The sequence below is a fragment of the Anser cygnoides genome, chromosome 16, assembly GCF_040182565.1.
Source record: "Anser cygnoides isolate HZ-2024a breed goose chromosome 16, Taihu_goose_T2T_genome, whole genome shotgun sequence".
Classification (NCBI taxonomy): domain Eukaryota; kingdom Metazoa; phylum Chordata; class Aves; order Anseriformes; family Anatidae; genus Anser; species Anser cygnoides.
In genome coordinates, this window is record NC_089888.1 from 72,394 (window position 1) to 95,914 (window position 23,521).

General features: G+C 49.8%; 1 protein-coding gene across 42 annotated transcripts in view; it reads right to left on the reverse strand.

Annotated features, from left to right (window-relative positions):
- Positions 1-2,855: 2,855 nt before the first annotated feature.
- Positions 2,856-23,521, reverse strand: part of CCNDBP1 (cyclin D1 binding protein 1) — a 105,286-nt gene continuing 84,620 nt past the window's right edge. For 3 of the 42 annotated variants that reach the window (XR_010825285.1, XR_010825251.1, XR_010825286.1), the window contains 3 exons: positions 7,089-7,239; positions 5,522-5,634; positions 2,856-4,283 (listed from right to left, as the gene is read on the reverse strand). Coding sequence is in view for 4 of the 42 variants with exons in the window: in XM_066978238.1 (XP_066834339.1) it covers positions 4,242-4,283; positions 7,089-7,239 (193 nt within the window). In the remaining 38 variants the exon portion in view is untranslated. Of the gene's footprint in view, positions 4,578-5,479; positions 5,635-5,715; positions 5,961-7,088; positions 7,240-13,070; positions 13,096-14,721; positions 14,786-20,620; positions 22,322-23,521 lie in introns of those variants that run through there. The other 39 variants (XR_007159010.2, XR_010825287.1, XM_048050691.2 and 36 more) reach the window with 37 other exon arrangements.

Here is a 23,521-nt window from a genome sequence, read left to right on the forward strand (position 1 = left end):
GTACCCACTTTTGGCCTCCAGGCGGCGGCAGAGGGCGCCAGGGGGCGCCACCGCGCATGCGCGGCCCCGCGGCGCCTGCAGTACCCACTTTTGGCCTCCAGGCGGCGGCAGAGGGCGCCAGGGGGCGCCACCGCGCATGCGCGGCCCCGCGGCGCCTGCAGTACCCACTTTTGGCCTCCAGGCGGCGGCAGAGGGCGCCAGGGGGCGCCACCGCGCATGCGCGGCCCCGGGGCGCCTGCAGTACCCACTTTTGGCCTCCAGGCGGCGGCAGAGGGCGCCAGGGGGAGCCACCGCGCATGCGCGGCCCCGCGGCGCCTGCAGTACCCACTTTTGGCCACCAGGCGGCGGCAGAGGGCGCCAGGGGGCGCCACCGCGCATGCGCGGCCCCGGGGCGCCTGCAGTACCCACTTTTGGCCACCAGGCGGCGGCAGAGGGCGCCAGGGGGAGCCACCGCGCATGCGCGGCCCCGCGGCGCCTGCAGTACCCACTTTTGGCCTCCAGGCGGCGGCAGAGGGCGCCAGGGGGCGCCACCGCGCATGCGCGGCCCCGGGGCGCCTGCAGTACCCACTTTTGGCCACCAGGCGGCGGCAGAGGGCGCCAGGGGGCGCCACCGCGCATGCGCGGCCCCGCGGCGCCTGCAGTACCCACTTTTGGCCACCAGGCGGCGGCAGAGGGCGCCAGGGGGCGCCACCGCGCATGCGCGGCCCCGCGGCGCCTGCAGTACCCACTTTTGGCCACCAGGGGGCGGCAGAGGGCGCCAGGGGGCGCCACCGCGCATGCGCGGCCCCGGGGCGCCTGCAGTACCCACTTTTGGCCACCAGGCGGCGGCAGAGGGCGCCAGGGGGCGCCACCGCGCATGCGCGGCCCCGCGGCGCCTGCAGTACCCACTTTTGGCCTCCAGGCGGCGGCAGAGGGCGCCAGGGGGCGCCACCGCGCATGCGCGGCCCCGCGGCGCCTGCAGTACCCACTTTTGGCCTCCAGGCGGCGGCAGAGGGCGCCAGGGGGCGCCACCGCGCATGCGCGGCCCCGCGGCGCCTGCAGTACCCACTTTTGGCCACCAGGCGGCGGCAGAGGGCGCCAGGGGGCGCCACCGCGCATGCGCGGCCCCGCGGCGCCTGCAGTACCCACTTTTGGCCACCAGGCGGCGGCAGAGGGCGCCAGGGGGCGCCACCGCGCATGCGCGGCCCCGCGGCGCCTGCAGTACCCACTTTTGGCCACCAGGCGGCGGCAGAGGGCGCCAGGGGGCGCCACCGCGCATGCGCGGCCCCGGGGCGCCTGCAGTACCCACTTTTGGCCACCAGGCGGCGGCAGAGGGCGCCAGGGGGCGCCACCGCGCATGCGCGGCCCCGCGGCGCCTGCAGTACCCACTTTTGGCCTCCAGGCGGCGGCAGAGGGCGCCAGGGGGCGCCACCGCGCATGCGCGGCCCCGCAGAGCCTGCAGTACCCACTTTTGGCCACCAGGCGGCGGCAGAGGGCGCCGGGGGCGGCACCGCGCATGCGCGGCCCCGGGCGCCTGCAGTACCCACTTTTGGCCACCAGGCGGCGGCAGAGGGCGCCAGGGGGCGCCACCGCGCATGCGCGTCCCCGCGGCGTACTGCAGTACCCACTTTTGGCCACCAGGCGGCGGCAGAGGGCGCCACAGCGTATGCGCGGTCCCGCGGCGCCTGCAGTACCCACTTTTTGCCACCTGGTGGCGCAGAGGGCGCCACAGCGTATGCGCGGCCCCGAGGCGCCTGCAGTACCCACTTTTCGCCACCAGGCGGCGGCAGAGGGCGCCACCGCGTATGCGGTGCCCCGAGGCGCCTGTAGTACCCACTTTTCGCCACCTGGTTGCACAGAGAGCGCCACAGCGTATGCGCGGCCCCGAGGCGCCTGCAGTACCCACTTTTCGCCACCAGGTGGCGGCAGAGGGCGCCACAGCGTATACGGGGCTCCGAGGCGCCTGCAGTACCCACGTTTCGCCACCAGGTGGCGCAGAGGACGCCAGGGGGCGCCACCGCGTTTGCACTGACCCAAGGCGCCTGCAGTACCGGATTTTCACCAGCAGGTGGCGGAAGAGGGCATTCAAAGGCGCCACCGCGCCTGCGTGGCCCCTCGCCGCCTGCAGTACCTGCTTCTCGCCAGCAGGATGCGTCCTGAGGGCAGCAGGGACGGCTTCCCAGACCATTTTCCCAGAGAAAGCACAAACAAAAACAGCAGAAATTTGCATCCCACGCCGCCTCAGGGAGGAAGTGTCTGCCTTGAGCAATGTGCCGCTCACGGCTGGGAAGCTGAGCGGCGGCAAGCTGAAACAGTACATTTTTTATCGGGACAAAAAAGGCAGGGAGATAATAACAACAAACCCAACGCGGGCAACGGGATGCTCTGAGCCCAATGACCACAACTCCCGGCTTGCTGGGGGAATGGTGCTCCTGGCGGCTTGACACTGCAGACACGACGGAGCCAGCCCCAGGCTTCCCCACCTGCAGCCCAGCACCCGCAGACCTGTGCCTGCCACCCCATGCCACCCCCGCCTGGGCTTTCCTTGCCCCAGCCGCCAATCCCCCAGGACCCGGCCTCCACAACGCCATCCCCTGCCCTGGGGGTCCTGCTGGGAACCCCCAGCCCCCTCCCCACTTGCGCCTCTGCAAGCAGCCCCCGCCACACAGAGCAGGCCCCCCAGCCCGGGGAGCAAAGACAGCAGCGAGCTGCCCCCCCCACCCGGCAGGGCTGGCCCCGCACTCCGAGGGGTCGTCAGCATCCAGCAGCCGGTGGACACGGGGCCACCCCCCCCCTCCACACCCACCCCGCTACGGAACCTGCACCCACACACAGACGGCGACAGCCACTTCCCCCGATGGCAACCACCAAAGGGGGCAGGGGCCGGAAAGCAAACTTTATTAAACTGCTGTGCAGGACTCCCGGGAGGGGGGCTGCGGTGGGGCTCCCTGCCCGGTCGTTCTCCCTTTCCCCTGGCGGGCAAGGCAAAGAGCAGCGTCCGTCTGTCCGTCCGTCCCTGCGTGGGGAGTGGATGCTGGAAGTGGGCTTCTCACTGTCGCTGCTTTGGGCAGTTGCGGAGTAATTGCCTTAAGTAACAAGGCAAATTAAACTCATATTCACCTTTTAAAGAAAGCGTACAGCATCGAAGAAGCTTTCGGGGTGGAGGGCAGCTGCGCTACCTAAGCGTTCCCTAGGCCTCCAACTTTACGTGCTATCGCACTAGGGGAACTTGGTGTGCTGACTCTAAGGAAGGGGACGGAGCGTAAAGCGGAGTGGAAACACCAGGGATAGGCTCTGCGACCAGATGGGGACCAGATGCTCTTGTGCACACTGAGACCGATAAGCTGCACGTTTGCTACCCTGAGCCAACGACCTGTCATGTTTTTACAAAACACTGCACTCTAGGGAACTTTTGCTCATTCTAGTATCATCATAATACCAAAACACACCTCTGTCCCAAAAGCTCCGTGTCTTCAAGGTGCGACCACCCCTCGCTGAGGGCAGGCTCTGAGTTTCTCAGACCCCTCTACCTTTAAACGAAAGCAAGAAAACTTTACACCAAACATAACCAAGGTATGCCTGACTAGAGTCACTCAAGCCCCACCTAAAGGAGAGAAAATAAATGTAAACTGTCTTAAGTGAAAGGGGGTGTTAGGGAAGACACCATCACCAAGGATACCTTTCTGACTTCCAGGATCAGTCAACGGGCTGAGCCTCTCTTCCCCCCGCACTGGGACGCCGTGGGGTAATATTTGAATGCTTGGTTGTACCAGGTGTCTCCTTGGAAACTTAGAAATCTCTAGAGCCTTTGTGCCTTTTAATGCGTTAACAGCCAGGACGAGTACCTGTGTATTTCATGCGTGCTCGCTTGCTTTCGCGGACAGTGAATTTATCGCCGGCGATCCAAAGAACCTGTGTCCTTGTTGCTGTAATAAATTGCTGTTCATTGCATTGTTCCTAGCCGTGACAGTTCTCATTGAACGCGACTAGAGCGAGGGCGTGCTACGTTATTGGTGAATCCGTGACCGTGATAGTTCAGTACCCCGAATCCGACCAGACCCGTAACAGTTAGTCAGCTACGCCCCTTAACGCGACAGTATTTCATAGGGAAAAACATTAAGCCTAAGATTTCCCATGCCTAAGGCCCTGGGGGTCAGGCAGAGAAGGAACCCGAGACTCTTAGCCATGCGACTCCTGAGAATCGCAGCTTACAGTTAGTCACTCAGCGTCTTCCGGTCTCACAGGATAAGGCAGAGGTATAATCAATTCCTTCTCCATCTCTCTGGAAAGAGCTTTTCTCCTATCTATGACAAAGGAAAAAAAAAAAGTTGTGATCATGGGAGTCAGTACACAAAGCCACACTCTGTGAATTCACTACTACAGTTAAGATCATTTTTAGTCAAAAAACACCTCGGCAGCAATGTTACCACTGCAAACATAGCGCGGCAAGAAAAATTCCACTCAAGGTAAAGTAAAGGGCAAGTTAAAAGGACGAATGACGTGACCAAAGGCAACTGCAACAACCATCTACCAGATGGTTCCACAGCCCTCGTCCACAGCCCTCAGATTTCACGGTCGTCTTTCCTGACGAATGAATCCTGGAAGAACAGAAAAGATACACAAGGTGTCCTTTGTGGAGCCTTTGGGGAGACTACTGAAAGGAAAACCAAACCAAAAAACTAGGAACAGCAAGCGGCGTGTACGTTGGTTCTGTTAACAGAGTAACGCTAACGTACTAGAAATTTCTACGTTCTTTGCCCTCTACCTCGAAAAAGTCACCCAATTCTGTCAGTGTTCACCATCGCCTTTTTTTTTTTTTTTAATTTTCACGTGGACATCCGTGAAATGAAAACATTTCAATCCGTGAAATGAAAACATTTCAAGTCCCTGTCATCAAGGGAGAGGAGGAGAAAAAAAAAAAAATGAGAGGGATGACGGGGGAAGAAGCGCAGCCATTCCTTGCCTCAGTAACGCGAGCAAAAAGCTCAGGCGCTCGGCAACAATGTGCTTTGAAAGACAAAACACAGAAGAAACTGCATGTTATTTTATCTCAGCTGTAGAGTCACGTGTATTTGTACCTGCTCATTTATTCATCTGCCAGTTTATTGTGCTACAGACGCTACAGAATGTAGAGACTGCGAGGTTACTACAACCTTTTGTAACCGATTCAATCTTCGGTAGGAATAGCTATCTAAAAGAGCCAACAAAATCCCCTTTGTCGACAGCCATCTGAACTTTTATCGTCTAACAACAGTCCTACAAACATCCCCCGGGATGCTCAACTTCAGAAACTTTTCCATTCAACTTGAGGCAGAACAAGCCCTTACCCTAGACACCTTCACCTGGCTCTCCACTGCTAGCAGAGTAGCACTCCGATACTGCCCAGCACGTGCTGCAGCCTACTCGCTTACACGTATTTACTGCAGCCTGGTTCGATACGCTCACAGAGAGACCCATGAAAAATCCACCCTTTCTTTCAGGAAAGTAAATACATACATACATACATACATACGAGACGGTAAGGAAGAAAAGCTGAACGCACGGGATGCCGTCCTTTACCGAGGGGCAGATCCAACATCAGCACAAGGAGCTTTGGGGCACGTGAGCGATCATCTACACCAGCCATCGGGACAAGCCAAACGCATGCACACGAGCCTCGATTTAAAACAAACAAACAAAACAACAACAAAAAAAACCAACACGTTAAGTTCCTTTATAGCTTATGGAAGTACCAACCTACAGCTTAGATGCAGTTGGATTGCATCAGCTTAGGGACTGCCTCCTTCAAAATGCGCAGAGGGGTGGCAAAACCAGTCTCGAAAACCTGTTGCCTAACAGGAGACTGTTGCCTGCTCCTCCATAGGTTACGTTCTTCCAAGCACCGTCCTGTTCCTGGATTTTACCAGCCACAACGGGATGGTCCCACTGGCATGAGTCGGGGACGCTTCGCACGGGGTTTATTTGACGCTGAAGTAAGTCTTCTGCGGGTATAAGTAACGCAGCACGAGATGGAAAGTAAACTAAGGTACCGTCTGCGGCACAACGCTTGTGTGATATCGGACCTGAGGGGACCAGTCAAAGCCTGCAATAATCGCTGAACAGGTGGGTAAGTAGGGAGCCCTACGGGAAACAGAGCTCGTGTTCTGCGAAGCTCTTTCCCCATCAAGAAGAGGACCTTTTCTATTCAGCGTCTTTACCGAACTTTAGGCTACTTCCTATTCGTTTTGGCAAGTTAGCCTCCGTAGAAGCCAAGAGATTTTAAACTGCCAAGCACCATTTATAGTTCCTGTCCTCCGACGACAGGCAATTTCAATCAGGGCGCTAGTTAATAGGAAAGTCTGGCTCTGTTTCACGCAAATCAAGTATCTAAATCACAGACAGGAGTCTGCAGAAAGAATGCTTTAAAAGGTGAATTTAAAGAGAGGGATGATACTCACTTTTCCAACATTTCTGCAATGACTGTGGCAAAAAAGGCTGCACCAGGGACGTCTCTATCATCCCCTCTAGGATTTAGCAACTGCATACAGTCATGGGTCAAATACCACAGCTTCAACGCAAGACAGACAGGGACCTCAAAGGTCACGCTTCTGTCTGCGTACCGAGTTCCGCTGGAAAGACCCCCAGCCGCTCAATTCCCAAGCAACTTTGCCACGGCCAGCGCTTACCTGGAGTTTTGCTTTCTCTCGCTGCTCAGTACGGGCCCAAGGCCTCTTTTGTTGCACACTGTTCAAGCAAAACTCTCGGGACATAACCAATAGACAGACAGACAGGCAGAAATTGCCTCTCACGTCTGTCTTGACCGACCACAACCAGTGTTCTGGAAAGCCCCGCAAGCACCGGTTTATTTCTAAGACAACTCTGAAAGCTGAGGTGGGACAAAGGTTAGCCTCTTGTACCACAGACTGAGCAACAAAGAGACAGAGCTCGACAGGCCAATTCGTTCTAGGTCTAAGAAGCTACTACAGCTTGGCAGGCACCACGCGGCTTTCCTTTGCGCTTCCCTGCGCCGAGCAGTTCGCGCTTCTACAAATTCGATTAAGCCTTTGAGCCTGGGCTGCAGGAAGTTTATGAGCACGCCTCGGTTTCACCCGGAGGTCGCTGCGACTTACCCGGACAGCTGGGACAGACGGGCTGCTCTTTCTCCTGGGAAACCTGCGACTGCAGCACGCCAGCTGCAGCTTTCCTCCCTTCAGCTGCTGCGCCACCTTCGCTCGGCGACAAACCCCGCGGGGGTCCCAGCGGCGGGGAGCTGCTTCTGCCCTGGTGAGCCGCAGGGAAAGGAGAGAGCCGGCCGTCAGCACGCGGGGGGAGGAAAACCTCCGAGGCGCAGCCCGACGATCGAGCGCAGCGAGGACCCGCGCCCGGCCGCCGCAGCCCCCACCCCTCCCGGCCCGACGCTCCGGGGAAGCGCCCCCGAAGGCTCTCGCTCGCCTCACCGCCGGCAGCCGCGCTCGCAGCCAGCGGCAACCTGCGCCTCCCGGCGCGCACGGCCCGGCCCCGGCCCCGGCCCCGGCCCCGGCTCGGGGAAAGACCGGCCGCGCACCACAGAACTACAGCTCCCAGCATGCCGCGGGACGGAGCAGTCCATCCGACGCAGAGGGGAGTCGGCCAAGCGCACGCAGCCGCCCCCCCCCCCCGCGCCGCTTCGCCCCCCTCTCCCCCAGCCCTCCGAAGCCCCGCGCAGTGCAGACCCCGCCGCACGCCCGGCCCGCTCCGCTCCGGCGCGGCGCCGCCCCCGCCCCGCACAAGGGCCGTTTCCGCAGAAGCCGCCGACCGCGTGGCGCCCCAACCGCCCGCCGCCTCGCCCCCTCCCGGCCCGGCCCGGCCCGGGGCGGCACCGACCACCAACCTCGTTGCGGCACCGCGCCTCGGCGGCCCGGCCCGAGCCGAGCCCGGCCCGGCCCGACAGCTTCCGCCCATAGTGCCGGCAAGCCCTGCACGGCACCTCCGCCCTGGGTTCCTCCGAGCCCTCCGAGCCAATCACGGAGCGCTTCCGCCCTGAGTTAAGGCTAGCCGTGACGCCACTTCCGCCCTGGGTTCCCAGCCAATCATGGAGCCTTTCTGCCCTTAATGACGGCTCGCTAGGACACCACATCCGCCCTCACGGTCCAGCCAATCACGGAGCCGTTTTGGCCCTCAGGGAAGGCACGCCCTGACGTCACTTCCGCCCTCGGTTCCCTCCCACGTAACGGTTCTCAAAGGAGTTTGTTCCCTTTCAACAATAACAGAGCGCGGCTGTGCTTCAGAACGATTGCATTTCTTGAAATCTATAGGAAGCAGTCCGTGAAATATGATCTCGAAACCTCGCCTTTTAAGCATTAGAGGCAAACCTGCTATTTGTATATGCTCCTTACAAGCTAAACTGTCAGTCTGCAATTGTTTTACCTTTACTGCAACTCAGGACCGCACTCAGAGCGCTGACTCAATTCCGTATGTGCTGTCTCCAGCTAGCTGTCAGGCACACGCTTCTCCACGGAGAAGTCAAATTTCCTCTGTAATTGCTTACCCAAACCAGTATGAGACGCAATAGGAAACTACGGAGGAAGCAACCCCTCCTCTGCACTCAGAGTCCGTCCTGCCGTCAGCTACAGCATGGGACAGAAACTGTATTATTCAGATGCGGAGGTATCAAAGATGATCCTCTGAAGTCGCATCGGAGAACTTGAGGCTGGGGGCTGGCAGGAAGAAAAGTAACTAACAAGACAAGCCATCCTAAGTCTGTAAAAAAAAAAAAAGAAAAAAGAAAAAAGAAAAAAAAAGAAAAAAAAAAGGTCGGGGGGTGGGAAGTCAGTAAGAATCAGCCTGATAAAAGGTTTACAAATGAGATGAAGAAGAAGAGGAGAAGGGGAGAGATTGTCCATGCAAGGCAAGAGACCCAGGAGGCAAAGGCTGAAGTCTAGGAAGGCAGACTAGAATGTGACGAGGAAACATACTGGCTTTCTATGAAGAACAGAGCTAGCAGCAAGGAAGTAATAATGGCAGACGAGGGAGACTAGTGCCTTTTCCTTTCACGTGAACATACTCCCTTCACTAAAGCATACTCCCCTTCAATATGAAACGAGGACCAACGCTCACAAAATTCAATTATAAAATAGGAAGCTGCCCTTTGGCAGTCTCTTTCTAAGTGCCCATACCCACCACTTGCTCCTCAAACACTTGCTCATATGTTAGAGAAATGCTCAATCCGTCTTGCTAAAAATACTAGCAGTGAGAGCCTAGACTCATCGCTCCACAAGTGAGTAAAAGCAATCATTCTGCCTCGGTGCAAACATGCAGTATCAGTATGGGACAGACCACTCACAGCCTAGAGCTTCTACTTTCTGTGCTATTTTTTTTTAGCATATATTCTTAACAGTTGCAATTTGTTATTAACAATCTATATTAAACATTTGATGTTTAATCGTAGCCTGCAATTCAGCTATATTCGGCATGGACAGGAAAGTGCTCATTGGTAGAAACCTCGTAAATTGCAAATTAAGCAGGGAACCTACGTTATAAGACACGTGCAGAAACTGCACCACCAGTAAGGGCCCGAGGCCGCTTTTATTGCACACTGTTCAAGCAAAACTCTCGGGACATAACCAATAGACAGACAGACAGGCAGAAATTGCCTCTCATGTCTGTCTTGACCGACCACAACCAGTGTTCTGGAAAGCCCCGCAAGCACCGGTTTATTTCTAGGACAACTCTGAAAGCTGAGGTGGGACAAAGGTTAGCCTCTTGTACCACAGACTGAGCAACAAAGAGACAGAGCTCGACAGGCCAATTCGTTCTAGGTCTAAGAAGCTACTACAGCTTGGCAGGCACCACGCGGCTTTCCTTTGCGCTTCCCTGCGCCGAGCAGGAACACCTCCGAGGCGCAGCCCGACGATCGAGCGCAGCGAGGACCCGCGCCCGGCCGCCGCAGCCCCCACCCCTCCCGGCCCGACGCTCCGGGGAAGCGCCCCCGAAGGCTCTCGCTCGCCTCACCGCCGGCAGCCGCGCTCGCAGCCAGCGGCAACCTGCGCCTCCCGGCGCGCACGGCCCGGCCCCGGCCCCGGCCCCGGCTCGGGGAAAGACCGGCCGCGCACCACAGAACTACAGCTCCCAGCATGCCCCGGGACGGAGCAGTCCACCCAACCCAGAGAGGACTCCGCCGCTCTTCCCCGCCCCGCCCCCACCTCCCGCCGCTCCGCCCCCCTCTCCCCCAGCCCCCCCGAAGCCCCGCGCAGTGCAGACCCCGCCACACGCCCGGTCCGCTCCGGCGCGGCGCCGCCCCTGCCCCGCACAAGGGCCATTTCCGCAGAAGCCGCGGACCGCGCTTCCCGTCCCGTCCCGTCCCGTCCCGACCCGACCCGAGCCCGGTCCGGCGCGGCTCCCGCTCCGGAGAAGACCGCCGCCATTCTGCCGCGGGCAGGGGTCCTGCGGCGTCGCCCGGCTCCCCCTCCAGGCGAGCCGGCCGGCTCCGCGCATGCGCAGAAGCAGAGCGACAGGCACGGCTTCCCTGAGCAGTGCCGATGTGCGAGCTAAAAAAAAAAACACTGACAGCTTTATGCGTTTACACCACTTCGGGCAGAAGTTGCCTCTTTGTTGCCCTTTTTTTAAGTGGTGGGTTTTTTGTTTGTTTGTTTAAGAAGGTCCGGGTATGCTTGGTCCTCTCTTAACAAAGGTTGTAGCAGGTGGTATCTTCCTATGTTTTCTGGCCTAAGGGAAAATTAGCCCTACCCTAAAGGTAAAAGGACTTTCTCTTTACTTGTTTGGAAGCAACCTAAATACATTTTTAAGTGCTTTCTGCAAAATACAAGCTAGCAGAAAACTTAACCACAAAACAAGAAATTTTGGCTGCAAAATAAAATTATGCAGTGCTGAGTCACACACCCATTCTTTAATCCCAGTCCTTTTGGGAATACCAAAACCCATTAGAGGCAAATTGATAAACTGATGCTAGACAGCACACAATAAAACACCCCTCAGAAAGGAGTATACACTTAGGAAACACCTTGCACTTTGCATCCAAGCTGCCAGTGTGCTCTGTTTTGCCGGTGACTGCCACCTGAGCTGACTCTAGGAAAGTCACGGTCCTTTCTGAAGGTGTTTAAGAACTTGGTGCAACTTTTTTCCTCAAAGCACAAACATCTCTGAGACATTAAGGCATACTCCTAAGCATGGTTTCATTAAAACATTTTCAAAATTACAAAGTAACAGAAAATATGAGCATTTATCCAAAGGTTGTGGGTTAGCCCCCACAGAGGGCCCTGAGCCCCAACAGATCCTTGCTCACTTCCCCGTCAAGAGCAGGGTGGGGGAAGAGAATCAGAAAGGCAGAAGCAAGAAAAGTCACGCGTTGAGGTCAAGACAGCTTAAAAGGTACAGCAAAAGCAGCATGTGCAAGCAAAGTAAAAAAAGGAGTCCAGTCCCCCTCCGCCCCATCTCTGTCTTTACCCCAGCATTTACTGTTGAGCACACCACACGCTGTGGTCAGCCATCCTGGCTACACGCCCTCCCAGCTGCTCTTGATTGGTTGCTATAGCATGCTTAAATTGTAATCCATCGTGAGGATTTTCACTGCCATAGTATTGCCGTGTTTGTTTACTGTATCGTACTAAGCTCTATTTGCTGCTGCATGACTCCTTTTTACTACATCTAGTTGCCTTTTGATTACCTCTTATTGCTGCTATTACCTATGGTTATGCCCTCAGTATCTGCTACCTGCATTTATTTACTTTCTGGGAACACCCTGTTATCAATACTCACACGTACCTTTTCAATAATCACGGTACGTCTGCAAGTGGTGATTTGTGGTAAGCAGCAACAAACAGAAATTTGAGAAAACAAGGCCTCCGCATCCATCTGTTGCGGCGAATCCTGCGAACCCTGGTCACAAGTATCGCCCCCGACAGCCTGGAAGCCCCATGGGGTCGGGCTGGCCGCGCAGCCAGCCCGGCAGTGCCCTCGGACGCGGCTCAGCCGGCAGCGCAGCCGGAGCCGGAGCCGCGCGCCGCCTGGCTTCAGCCCCGCCTGCGGGCATCCGCGGCGCTGGTGGCGGCAGGGGTGGCAGCGGTGGGAGCACAGACGAGGGCCGCTCCGGCAAAGCCAGGGACATTGCTCCCCTCCGCTACACCGCGCGAATCCCTACGGGGACGCGTCCGAGCCACCCCGGGGGGTCCGCGGCGGGGGCGGCCCTCAGGGCTGCTGCCACACCCGGGCTGGGCTGAAGGGAGCCGGGGGGCGGGAGCGCGGGGCTGTCGGCGGCAGCGCCCGTGGGGAACCGTCAGAGGAGCCGTTGGTACGCACCACCGCTCGCCGACGGCGACGCCGAAGGGGCCGGCTACCCCCCTTGCGCCGCGGCGCCTCCCATCCCCTATCCCGCAGCCGCGCGCGTGCCCGCCACCGACTGCCGGGCGCCGCTTCCCGCCGGGCACTCGCGCAGCGTCCCTGCGGCGCGGGATGGGCGCGCGCCTCTTCCCGCCCTTGGCTCGGGAGCCGTGGGAGGCGGCCGCTGCAGAGCCGCGGGCGAGCCAGAGGGCGGCGGTGGGGCTGAGCCGAGCGACTGCCGGCAGGGTGCGCTCTGCGATAAGAAACCTCGGACAGCCCTGGGGCAGAGGGAGGGTGTTACACGGGGCACAGAACTGCAGCATTTTTATTTTGTGCCTTTTTATTGTGTATGCACAGATATGATTTTTAGAACGTGTGGTTTCTTCGCAACATGAATTTTGAGCCCTCTTTGTAAAGCCCCCTTTACATGTACACTTGGAGAAACAAGCATGCACTGTTCACTGTAAACCATATTTGCTATTTCATTTCATGTGGTTTCCTGTGGACAGCAACTAGGAAAAAAACCCACATTGGGAAGCTTGGGATTCTTACTTATTTTCCTTCGGCCATTACTTTACTGTAACTCTGAAATATTAGCATGCAATCCTTTACTTCCTAATCTCTTAATTTTTGAAGATGCCAAGTAACCTGGCAGATAATCACAACTGACACAGCAAACCTTTCCATAAGGTTTTCATACGTATGAGATGCTGTATTGAAGTCGATGATACTCAGTGGTGTGGGCCTTGCTTAGGATACTGAAAGAAGGTCGCCTGCAACCACATCCTAAGAATGTAATGACAGCTGGCTTTTCACTTCCACCTGAATAAAAGAACCAAAAACACGAGTGTCCAACCAAAAGTAGATTGAATGATGGGGATTCTCCTGTGAAGAAAGGCTGAAAGAGCTGGGGCTGTTCAGCCTGCAGAAAGGGTTCCCGGGAGACCTCATTGCAGCCTTTCAGTACTTAAAGGGGGTTTATAAAAAAGATGTAGAGCAACTTTTTACTCAGGCAGACAATGACAGGACAATGAGGAATAGTTTTAAACTAAAAGGGGAGACATTTTTGGTAGATGTCAGACGGAAATCTTTTGGGGATTCCAGCTTCCACCCACTCAGACCCACTGATAGCCTTTGGGCACCGTCTTCTGGAACTTTCTATAACGGTGAGAAGGAACCACAGTCAAGAGTACAAAGAATAAAGCAACTGCTTATCAGTTAAGGTAGCTGAACAATACCTGGGAGTAAGTATGCTATGGGGCTTGGTGCCAACGTATTCCCCCTCTTCCTGCAACACCTTAGGCATCATTAATGGGCCAGTGTTCTTCAGCCCACTGGGGAAGGGTAAACTTGTCCTTCTGCCCTTGATATAGCAAATCACTGAGCAGCTGCCACACAGACACACAAACACACACACACATCTTTTATTTTTGGGAATAGGATTTAGATCTTGAGTTTGAAAGGAAACCTGGAGCTGCAGTAACTGACTTTTACCAAAACTTCTCTCATTTTACAATTAATTTCCCTCTCTCACTTCCTTTTATGTAGCTTTGGTCATGTACCATCCACCTAAGATTATAACATGGTGTCTTGTAGCTCTTAAAATATATGCTTCATAGTTGCATAAAGTCATGCACAACGAAAGTATATGCAGTTATGATACTTTTTCTTACATATGCAGACCCTGCCCTATACATTATTGATATGCTATCCTGATGACAATTTAACAGTGATCCCTCCTCACTGGGAGAAGTAGGGTTTCTCTTCTTTGGAGACCCAATTTTCTGATCTCTTCAAGCTCAGCCATGAGAATGAATCTAAAAAGTTAGCATTATATTTTTCCCTTTGCACATAAGAAAATAAAAATGATAAATACTGAATAAATGAATAAAATGATCTAAAAACAAAACACACAAAACAAAACAAAAAACACAGAAACAACCAAACCAAAGCTAAGCCAGTTACAGTTAACAATATCCACAGGGTAAGAATGGATTACTTAGTCCTCAGTGCAGCCCTTGGGACACAGAAACAGCAAACTGTTATCAACAGTTATCCCAGCTACCCAAGAAGGAACACACATTTGATGGGAACAGCCACAGAGGCAACCTGGCATAATGGGACAAATACAGTCAGAAAATGTCTGCTAAAACACTGACAGAAGAAAATGCCTGCCAGTCTGAGAACTCCTGGTCTGGAAACCAGGTCTGGGAGCCAGAAGAATCTTTGAGAAACATTGTTTTTATTCTGGTTTAATATTATTCTGCTGTTCAGCATTCTCTCTCAAACCCTCATATGTGCATGATTAATAAGTAATTTCCTCAATGTTTAACATAAAAGAGTGACAGCACTTAATTTGATTCCCTCTATTTCAAACATTATATTTTTCATACCTCTCCTAGATTGCTCCTATCCTTGGATCCTTTCTTTCAGTGAAGATAACTGAAATGAATGATGGGACCACTAAGTGGAGCTACTTCTCTTCATTTTTTTTCTGTTTTGGATGGTTAGCCTGCAAAACAAACCAAAAAGACCACTGAGGCCCTGATTTTCAGATCACTTCTCCAAAGCTTTAATTGGGATTGATGAAACCACTTCTCTTCACAGTATTTAAAGTTACTTCTATCTATTATTTAGGACTAAATTGTTTCTTGCTTAGGTTGGTTTAGGCTTCGTTGTTGTGGTTTGGTTTGGTTTGGCTTTATTCTATACATAAGCTTCATTTTCTGCTGCTGCATAGGCAGACATCTCTAGCCACTTCTGCTTTTACAGTCCTTTTGGTAACTAAAGGTGGTAATCAGTATCACTGTTGTCTTCTGAACCGGTGCAACACATTTGTCCTTCCCTGAGGCTGCGCCGCAAAACTGTGTTGTTTCCAGCTGCATGGCTGGGGCTTCCTGTAGCCTTCAGTTTGCTCTTTTTTTCCTTTTTTTTTTTCTTCCTTCTGTGCCTTTCACTTTTTTAGGCTATTCCTTAGCCTGAAATTTTATCTTAGTGTTTCCCTTAGGCATCATGCACTGCACTATTGTCCCACATCAACCATGTAAGAGAGTCCTCTTGCATATACAGAGGGTTTGGAATGGTGAAAAATAAAAAAAAGAACTTAAGAAAAAAATCTTTTAGTCATCTACATGTCCACCCATCAACAGCCTTCAGCAAAAAATGCTGTAAATTTATTCTCCTTTAAAAGGCTACGTAGTGAAGGAAGAGAGAAAGGTGTCATTCGATATTTATTAGCACACCTTTTATAAATTAATATATTACTAATAAAATCCTGGCTGTGTCCCTTCCTAACCTCTTGCCCAGTCACAGCCTACTTATTGCAGGGTGACAGAGTGAGAAGAGCCTCAATGCTGTTCAAGCTCTGTTCAGTGAGAGTTTAAACACTGGTGTGTTACCAACACTGTTTTAGTCACAAATCTAAAACACAGCATCAAACAGGCTTCTATGAAAAAAATTAACTCCATCCCAGCCAGACTCAGTACAGCCCCCATCCGTAACTCCATGGTCATCTGCATCATGAATCCTGTACATGAGCCTGGACTCCCTGGGGACACATTTAAACACACGGTGGTACTTGTTGATCTGTATAGGCCTTCTCATCACCAGAGAGCAAGATATTCTCAAGGAAGGAAAGTTTCTTGTGGGTGATTTACAGGAAAGGCTGGAGGCTGGCTCAGGAAGGCCTCGTGCAGCAGCCTCTGTAAGCTGAGAGGGGCTAGGCAAACATGCTGGAAAGAGTTGGTTGTGGAACACTTGTCCTCTTAGGCACCTGCCAAAGCCCTCTGCTATGGGGCACTATCATATAGCTAACCATGGGGCCAGAGAGGGTATCTCCATCAGACACTATGGCTAGCTGCAAGCTCTTTGGGAGGGAAGTTAGTAGGAGTCTTGCTGCTCTCCTGTGGAGAGTGATAAGAAAAGCATAACTCCCAAAACATAAACAAGCAGCACAACTGATAGCAGGGCCTGCAAGATACTGGCTACCCCAGGCCTCTGATGTTCTCTCCTGTGTCTGCCTCTGAGAAACACTTGTCACAAGTCATACTCATTTCAAATTCATTATCTACAGTTGTTTTTCCTTTTTGCTTGTGGGTACTTTGCCATGAGTAGGGCCTTTCTTTGCAGCCACATCTCTACCAGTCTGCTACTAAGCTGCTTAGGCCTGCCACATATTCTGCGCTGTTCCCCCCCCCCAGCAAAACCAGAATCACTAGGTGAGGTTGGGAGGAAGGGAACCCTCTGGAGATCATTCAGTAAAATGCCTCCTGCTCAAAGCAGGATCAACTAGAGCAGGTTGCTCAGCATATTGTCCCATTGGTTTTGAATATCTCCACAGCTCGGGACTCCACAACATCTCTGGGCAACCTGTCCCGGTGTTCTACTCTCGCTGTAAAAAGCTTTTTCTTATGATTAAACAGAATTTCATGTATTTCAGGTTGCACTTTTTGCCTCTTGTCCTGTCACTGTGCACTGCAGAGGAGACAATTTCTTTACTGTCTCCTTTCCAGCATTAATAGGCATAAGATTCCTTCTGAGCCTTCTCTTCTCCAGGCTAAACAATCCTAGCTCTCTCAGCCTCTCCTCATATGACAGATGCTCCAGTCCCTTAATCATCTTTGTACCTCTAAACCAACCATCCCCTCTCCCGTTCTGATCTGCCCACCTCTTGTCCTATCCTCTTCCCTCTCTTGGCTTCAAGAGAGAGAGAGAACTTCCCACACAACATGAAGGAGCAAGTGCAGTTCCCCTAGCATGGTCAGGGTACTTCCATATATTCAACAGCGTTCCTCAACAAAAGGAAAGGCTGCTTGGTAGGGCTGTCGGGAGAGCCTGGTGATAAGGGTAAGTGTGGTTGCTGCGGGCAACAGATAAGGTGAAGGCAGCTGTAAAATGCAGGGAGGAGGAGGATCAACCTCCAGGAGGTAGAGGGAGGACTGTTGCTCTCTGTTACGCCATTTCCCACCTCTCTAATCTTCATAGCTTTCCACATTTCTCAAAATGTATTGCTGCCAAACACTGCAGACCCGGGTCCCTGAAGGGTACAAAAGGCACATCCAGAATGACCACAAAGTTGACTGCAAAAAGAACCCACAAAATATGATGATGACTCCAAATCTGTCATCCTTTATCCTCTGTTTCACCACAAGTAATATGTCTGGACAGACATATACATCTTGATTCTTGCTAAAATGTTGATATAGAAAACAAGTATGACAGATTAGCTGAATGAAATCTATATGAAAATTAACGAGAGATTTAAATCAGTTTCATTTAAAATAAAATCAGCTTCCCCTCTTATACAGCATTACTACTAGCTTTGCTATATTCATTTTACACCATGGACTGCTCCTCGTAGATCACTTAAAATTTTCAATAAATCCTAGTAGTGTGTGGTTACAGTAGCATGTCAAAAAAGGGAGGGAGCTATTTAGGGAAGCAAGGATGCAGCGAGATTGCAATAGCTCATCTTTCTGAGGCAATACTTATTTTTACATGTTTTGCACAAAGGAAGAGATTTGCCACATTTACAGTTTCTGCTATTACACCAAGAAATTCTTAGTTTTCAGTTCACAGAGAAGTAATAACTGTTAAAATAAGTTAGCTTCTCAAAAGTAATACCAAGTATGAAATTACAGGAAATGTCCTAAATATTTCTATACAGTGATACCCGTACAATTGTGCTAATACAAGCACCCTGAACAGAGGGAGGGCCAATAAAATGAGTATTTCTGTCTACCTGAATACATGTGAGGCTTAGAAACCAGATTTCAAATACAAAATACAATTTGCAGATTTCATGGCTTCTCGGAATGTTACTATTTTTAATTGAATGGAAAGAGGAAAGACAAAATCATCTGCAATAGTCAGTATCATTACTGTTAATACCAACAGCAGTTGTTTAAAATTGAGGGATATTTGGTACAAGTGACTTGTTCTTTTCCTGTGTTGCCAAGTCATAACAATGATTATTTTTGTTCAACACAAGGAAAAAAAATACTGCATTCTCATTTATTATAATGTTATTTGCTTCAAAATTTTCCAAATGGAAACAATGTTCCAATAATTTATCATAAAAGACAGGATTAAATAGGACAAAAGATCTGACAATAATGTGCTGGGGTGGGACTTGGGCGTCAAGTCACGGCACCTATCTTGTCAGTTTCCCCTTCTACTCTGTTGTCGTGGGATTCCATCTACAGTACTGCTTTCAGCTCTGGGGCCTCCAATATAAGAAGGACAAGGATCTACTTAGAGTGAGTCCTGGGGAGTGGGGGGCGTGGCAATGAGGATGAACAGAGGGGGAGACCTCTCTCTGGGGAGACCTCATTGCGGCCTTCCAATACCTAAAGAGGGCCTACAAGAAAGCAGGAGAGGAACTCCTTATCAGAGAGTGTAGTGATAGGACAAGGAGAAATGGCATTAAACCAAAAGAGGGTAGGTTTAGATTAGATATAAGGAGGAGGTTCTTTCCTACGAGGATGGTGAGGCAGTGGAACAGGTTGCCCAGAGAAGCTGTGGATACCCCATCCCCAGAGGTGCACAAGGCCAGGTTGGATGGGGCTTTGAGCAACCTGGTCTAGTGGAAGGGGGTTTGGAACTAGATGATCTTTAAGGTCCCTTCAAGTCCAAATCATTTTATGATTCTATGATTCTATAAAATAGGGATATTATTCACTACGGATACTAGCTTTAAAAAATGAGTTTAAGGTAAGCTAATCGTGCTATGGATGCTCTTGCCATAGCAAATTATTACGCGTCCAGAGACACAACATGGATAGTAACAAAGCCATAATATCTGCAGATAAGAACATATTCCTTACCTGTGTTCCTTCCCCTCTTTTGCAATTAAAAGTGCCTTTAGGCTTTCAAAAGTAAATCTTGTCCAAATAGTAAGTTTCTTATGTCAAATCTAACTCATGGTTACAAATGACAGAAGCCTCTATTTTCTTACAACGGAAGGCATTTTCTTTCCTGTACAGCTAGAGAAATTTTATTTCCATTTTCCATAAAGACAAACAAATGGTCTCTGTGACACAATGCACCTTCTTTGATGTGTTAATGCTTCCTTAAATCTGCAGTGAGACTGACCTAACTCTCTAAAATGCAAATATAGGCTGATCTTTTACCTTGAAAATAATCCTCAGCTAGGCCCTTCTTTTGCTTGTCGTGTTTTGTGTTCTCCAATCTCTTCCCAAATCTTGGTCACTCCCTTTACTCCAGTCAGACTGATAGATTCAGTCTACTGTGGGAACTAAATGGATTATATTCTATTTTAGCCATAGTTACGTGTTCAAAACTGACTTTACGTTTTATTGATGGGGAACTCAAAACAAGCACAGGAGGGCCTTGAAGCTAAGTAAGATGTCAAACTGGTGGCCAGAAATATCCAGTCTGATTTGAAACTGACAAAAGTGGTGTGGCTGTGAGTAAAGGTGAGTTAAGAAAGAGGGAGCACTTCTGCACAGTGCTAGATTCTGCAGAACAGTTTCATTAGTTTAGGTTTATGCTGTGCCAGTGTCTGGGGAGAAAAACTTCTCAAAGCCATGGCACAGTGTTTGTTGGCCAATATATTGTAGGCATGACCTCTTCCTTGCCACACATAGATTCCAGAGAATTGTCTTTCAGAGAGCATGTCGGGCACAATTATTCACTAAGGCATTTATAGCGAACTTCTAACTATATATTTCAGGTCTTTTAAACTCCTAAACTCTGGTCTGACTGCCCCTGCTGCAAGAAACAGAATTTGGAAGATGACAGTAATGCACAACAGAGCTGTAGAGACAGCCCAGGAGAAAAGGGACAGATGGTATGGCAGGAGGTGTGGATGGTAACCGCTGCTTCGGGGATGGGCACCCCATACTGCTGCAGAAGTTGCCTCTGCTGACAGCGGGGTTGTAGCCTTGGCAGCAGCAGTAACAATTGCCAGGCTTTCCAGCACTCTGACACAGATAGAGGAGACATCTTGCTGACACCCCAGCAGTCTTCATCCTCGGCAGTTTGTTGCTTTGCCTACTATTGGAGCCAGTCCTCATGGCCAGCCCCCATCTGTCAAAGGAATTGTGGAATGCTGCTACCTTAAGCATACTAGTTAAGCACAGCTACAGTGTATAGTGCTACATAATTTCCTACTAAAAGAACAAAATGTCTAGTTATAAATCATAAGATTTGTGGTCAGAGAGGCAAGCACTTAGTTCCAGATGAAGTACTGCTTCAAATTCTTCGAAAAATTTCAGCTTTGCCAAAAAACAAAGGCTATTCTAATGCTAGTGTTGCTGTAGCCATAATGCTCCGAGGTTACAAAACAAATAAGATTGGCAGGGTGAGCACATGCAACTAGAAAACATTTTCACATTTCAAATATGCACTTCTTTATTCATCTACACATCTAAACATCTTGTCCAGGGTCTTATTTTATATCCCATTATGGCAGCATTCATTTGTAAAGGATTCAGAAATAGAGTCTTCTGGGATGCTTAAAACAAACAAAGCCACCAAAAACTGGATTAATAAAATATAGATCTGGACATTCTAAAAAGTATTATAATGCTATTTATTGATGGTGTATTCTCCCTGCCGCATCATGTTCAATACTACACACAAAAAATTATACAGAAGAAATTAAGTGAGCTTCAGAAATGCATGACATAGTCCAGCTAAGACATCAGTGTGACAAGAGACTGAAAAGTCTGAAATTATGTAATTTTAGGGATAAAAAAAAAAAATTTTACATGAATATAAAACACTGAACAGTAAGTGAAGCAAAGCCATGGGTATCTCTTAACCTTGACAGCGAATTTTAAATGTGAAAGGAAATGTTTAGAAGATTATTTACACAACTCATAATTACCATGTGAAATTCATTGCTCTAAGATACAGAAAGCCAGTGAACTTTAATGAATTCTAAAAAGGAGGCAGCTTTTCTCTGCACAAGAAGAAGATGTGGTTATTTTAGGGTCACATATAAATGCCTTCTTTTGGGGAGCAAGTGCCGAAGTGTCTGAAGGTAGGACAAATGTAACCTTCGTGAAGTAAGCAATAAAGACTGCTGGGGGGCTTCCTGACAGTTCTTGGGAACTGACCTGTATTGACAGAAACAAGAATCTCAACTGATGCAATATTGGGCAAATACTGTGCTAACATTCCTCTGTTTCTGTGCAAAACATTACATTCCTTTCTCGAAATGAGCATTTGAGATGAATGTGACATTCAAAAAAACCACAGGCTTGTGTATTAGGAAGCCAGGAATTTAGAAACTCTTCACCATAGGACACAATGGGAAGTTTATTCACTATGGGTAAGTAAGTCAAAGCAATGAAGCAACAGCAAGGCAAACAAGACAGAATCAATATTGGATGCAGCCTACTTAGTTTCCCAGCTAAGTCCCTCTCTACGTCATACAGTTCAACTTCTAGTACCAGGAGTACACAACAGGGGCAAAAAAGTCACTGTGACAGCTTTGACATCAAAATAAATTCCAGAAGGTAAGATTGACTACAGATGTATGTATTATCCTTGACAAATGTGCATTCAGTCCATTCTTAATATCCATGGAAAAAAAATTATGAATATTTTCACAACCTACCTATAGTGTCAAGCTGAATACCTATCTGCATTGCCAACATTTTATTTGATACTTAACCTTAATATTTTTAGTCACAGACTAAAGCTTTTTAAGCCCATGACTCCTTGACTGGCCTCCACTTTCTATAACCACTTCTCACATTTTTGAAAAATTGTCATCATATATTCCCACTTGCCTCTGTTTTAGACTGATCCAACTTGATCCCCAACAGAAAGAGCATATTTAATAGACATGAAGGTTCCAAGGCAGCTTTTCATGGAAATTTGGTCACTACGTCCTTCCACTTTGACAGTGAATCTTTGAAACAACACACTATTTATTTTATTTCAACAAATCATGCCATTACCTAACAGAATTTTTGTGTAAATACTGTTTCCAAAGTATGAAAATGCTATGTCGGCTCTTGTTGCAAATAGAAGTCAATATGGATGATCTCATTTGTCCTCCGGTTTATTGATCTGTCTAGGAAAAAAAATAGATGAGCTTAGCTGACTCCTTGGCAAGTTCATGCTAGCTGTTAATCATCTTCTAGATGCTAACAATTTTATCTATTCCAGCATTTTCCAGGAAATGACATCAATTTAGTTGATGTAATCTAATTTATAAGCTCTTTCTCATGGCTCTTACCTCATTTTATTATATGCAGGTATTATGCCTGTCCATTTCTGATCTTATGAAACCTCCACTCTTCAAGTTCTTCAAGATAAGCACTAACATTCCTGAGATAACTTCAGGTTCTGCTCCTCATTGTAGATAAGTGAGATAAAGTGATAATAAAATGAGACAAAATACCTTATTCAAATCTGTGTAAATGTAAAGAAATGGAAGCTCCAATATGAAAAGATACAGAGATCCATTACCAACAAATCATTTTTTTCCTTGTATCTATAAAATGCCCTGTACATGCAGATCAAAGTATTTTAACTTATAATGTTGTGCCTTTATAGTCAGAAACTAGATGAGTAACTGCTACAGAAGTACAAATTATAGTCTTAATTTGTACCTGCTACAAAATTAGTGTTTTCTTTAATTTTATGAGGATGAAGTTTCCCTTTGTGCAGGGAGAATTACTATTTGAGATCTACTCCTCAGAGCTATTCAGCATTCAGTAGTTTGTCAAGTTAATAGCAGCTTACATTGCATTTACAGCATTAATGCTATTCGTATTAATTCACAGAGACTCTAAGGAGGGACCGACACAAAAGCATTACTTTGGTGATCCCAAAAAGAGGACTGATGAGGTAAATGAAAAGTTTTTTTGTGGTTGTTTTTTTTTTTTTTATAAGGCTTATGAGTATACTCATAGGGAGGAAACCATATGAATTTTATTATGAATACATACTTTTATTTCATTAATAATCACCTGTGGATCATGCTAGGAAAATATATTCATTCATACTGACTCAAAAAATACCCTGTCCTCTTCCCAAGTGATGCATCAGTGTATGTGAAACTCTGGATTCCAAGTATGCAATTAAATGTTCTACTTTTCTGAGCATCTCAGTCAACCCTCTGGATATGTAGCCTGAATTGCATAAGTGCGGTGTGTTAAAACCCATGAGCTAATATATGGTCACTAGGAAGTTTACATGCCCACTGGTATGACTTACCTGCCTCACCCACCTAATGTGAATTATAATTGGTTTGAACAGAAGGAGAGGC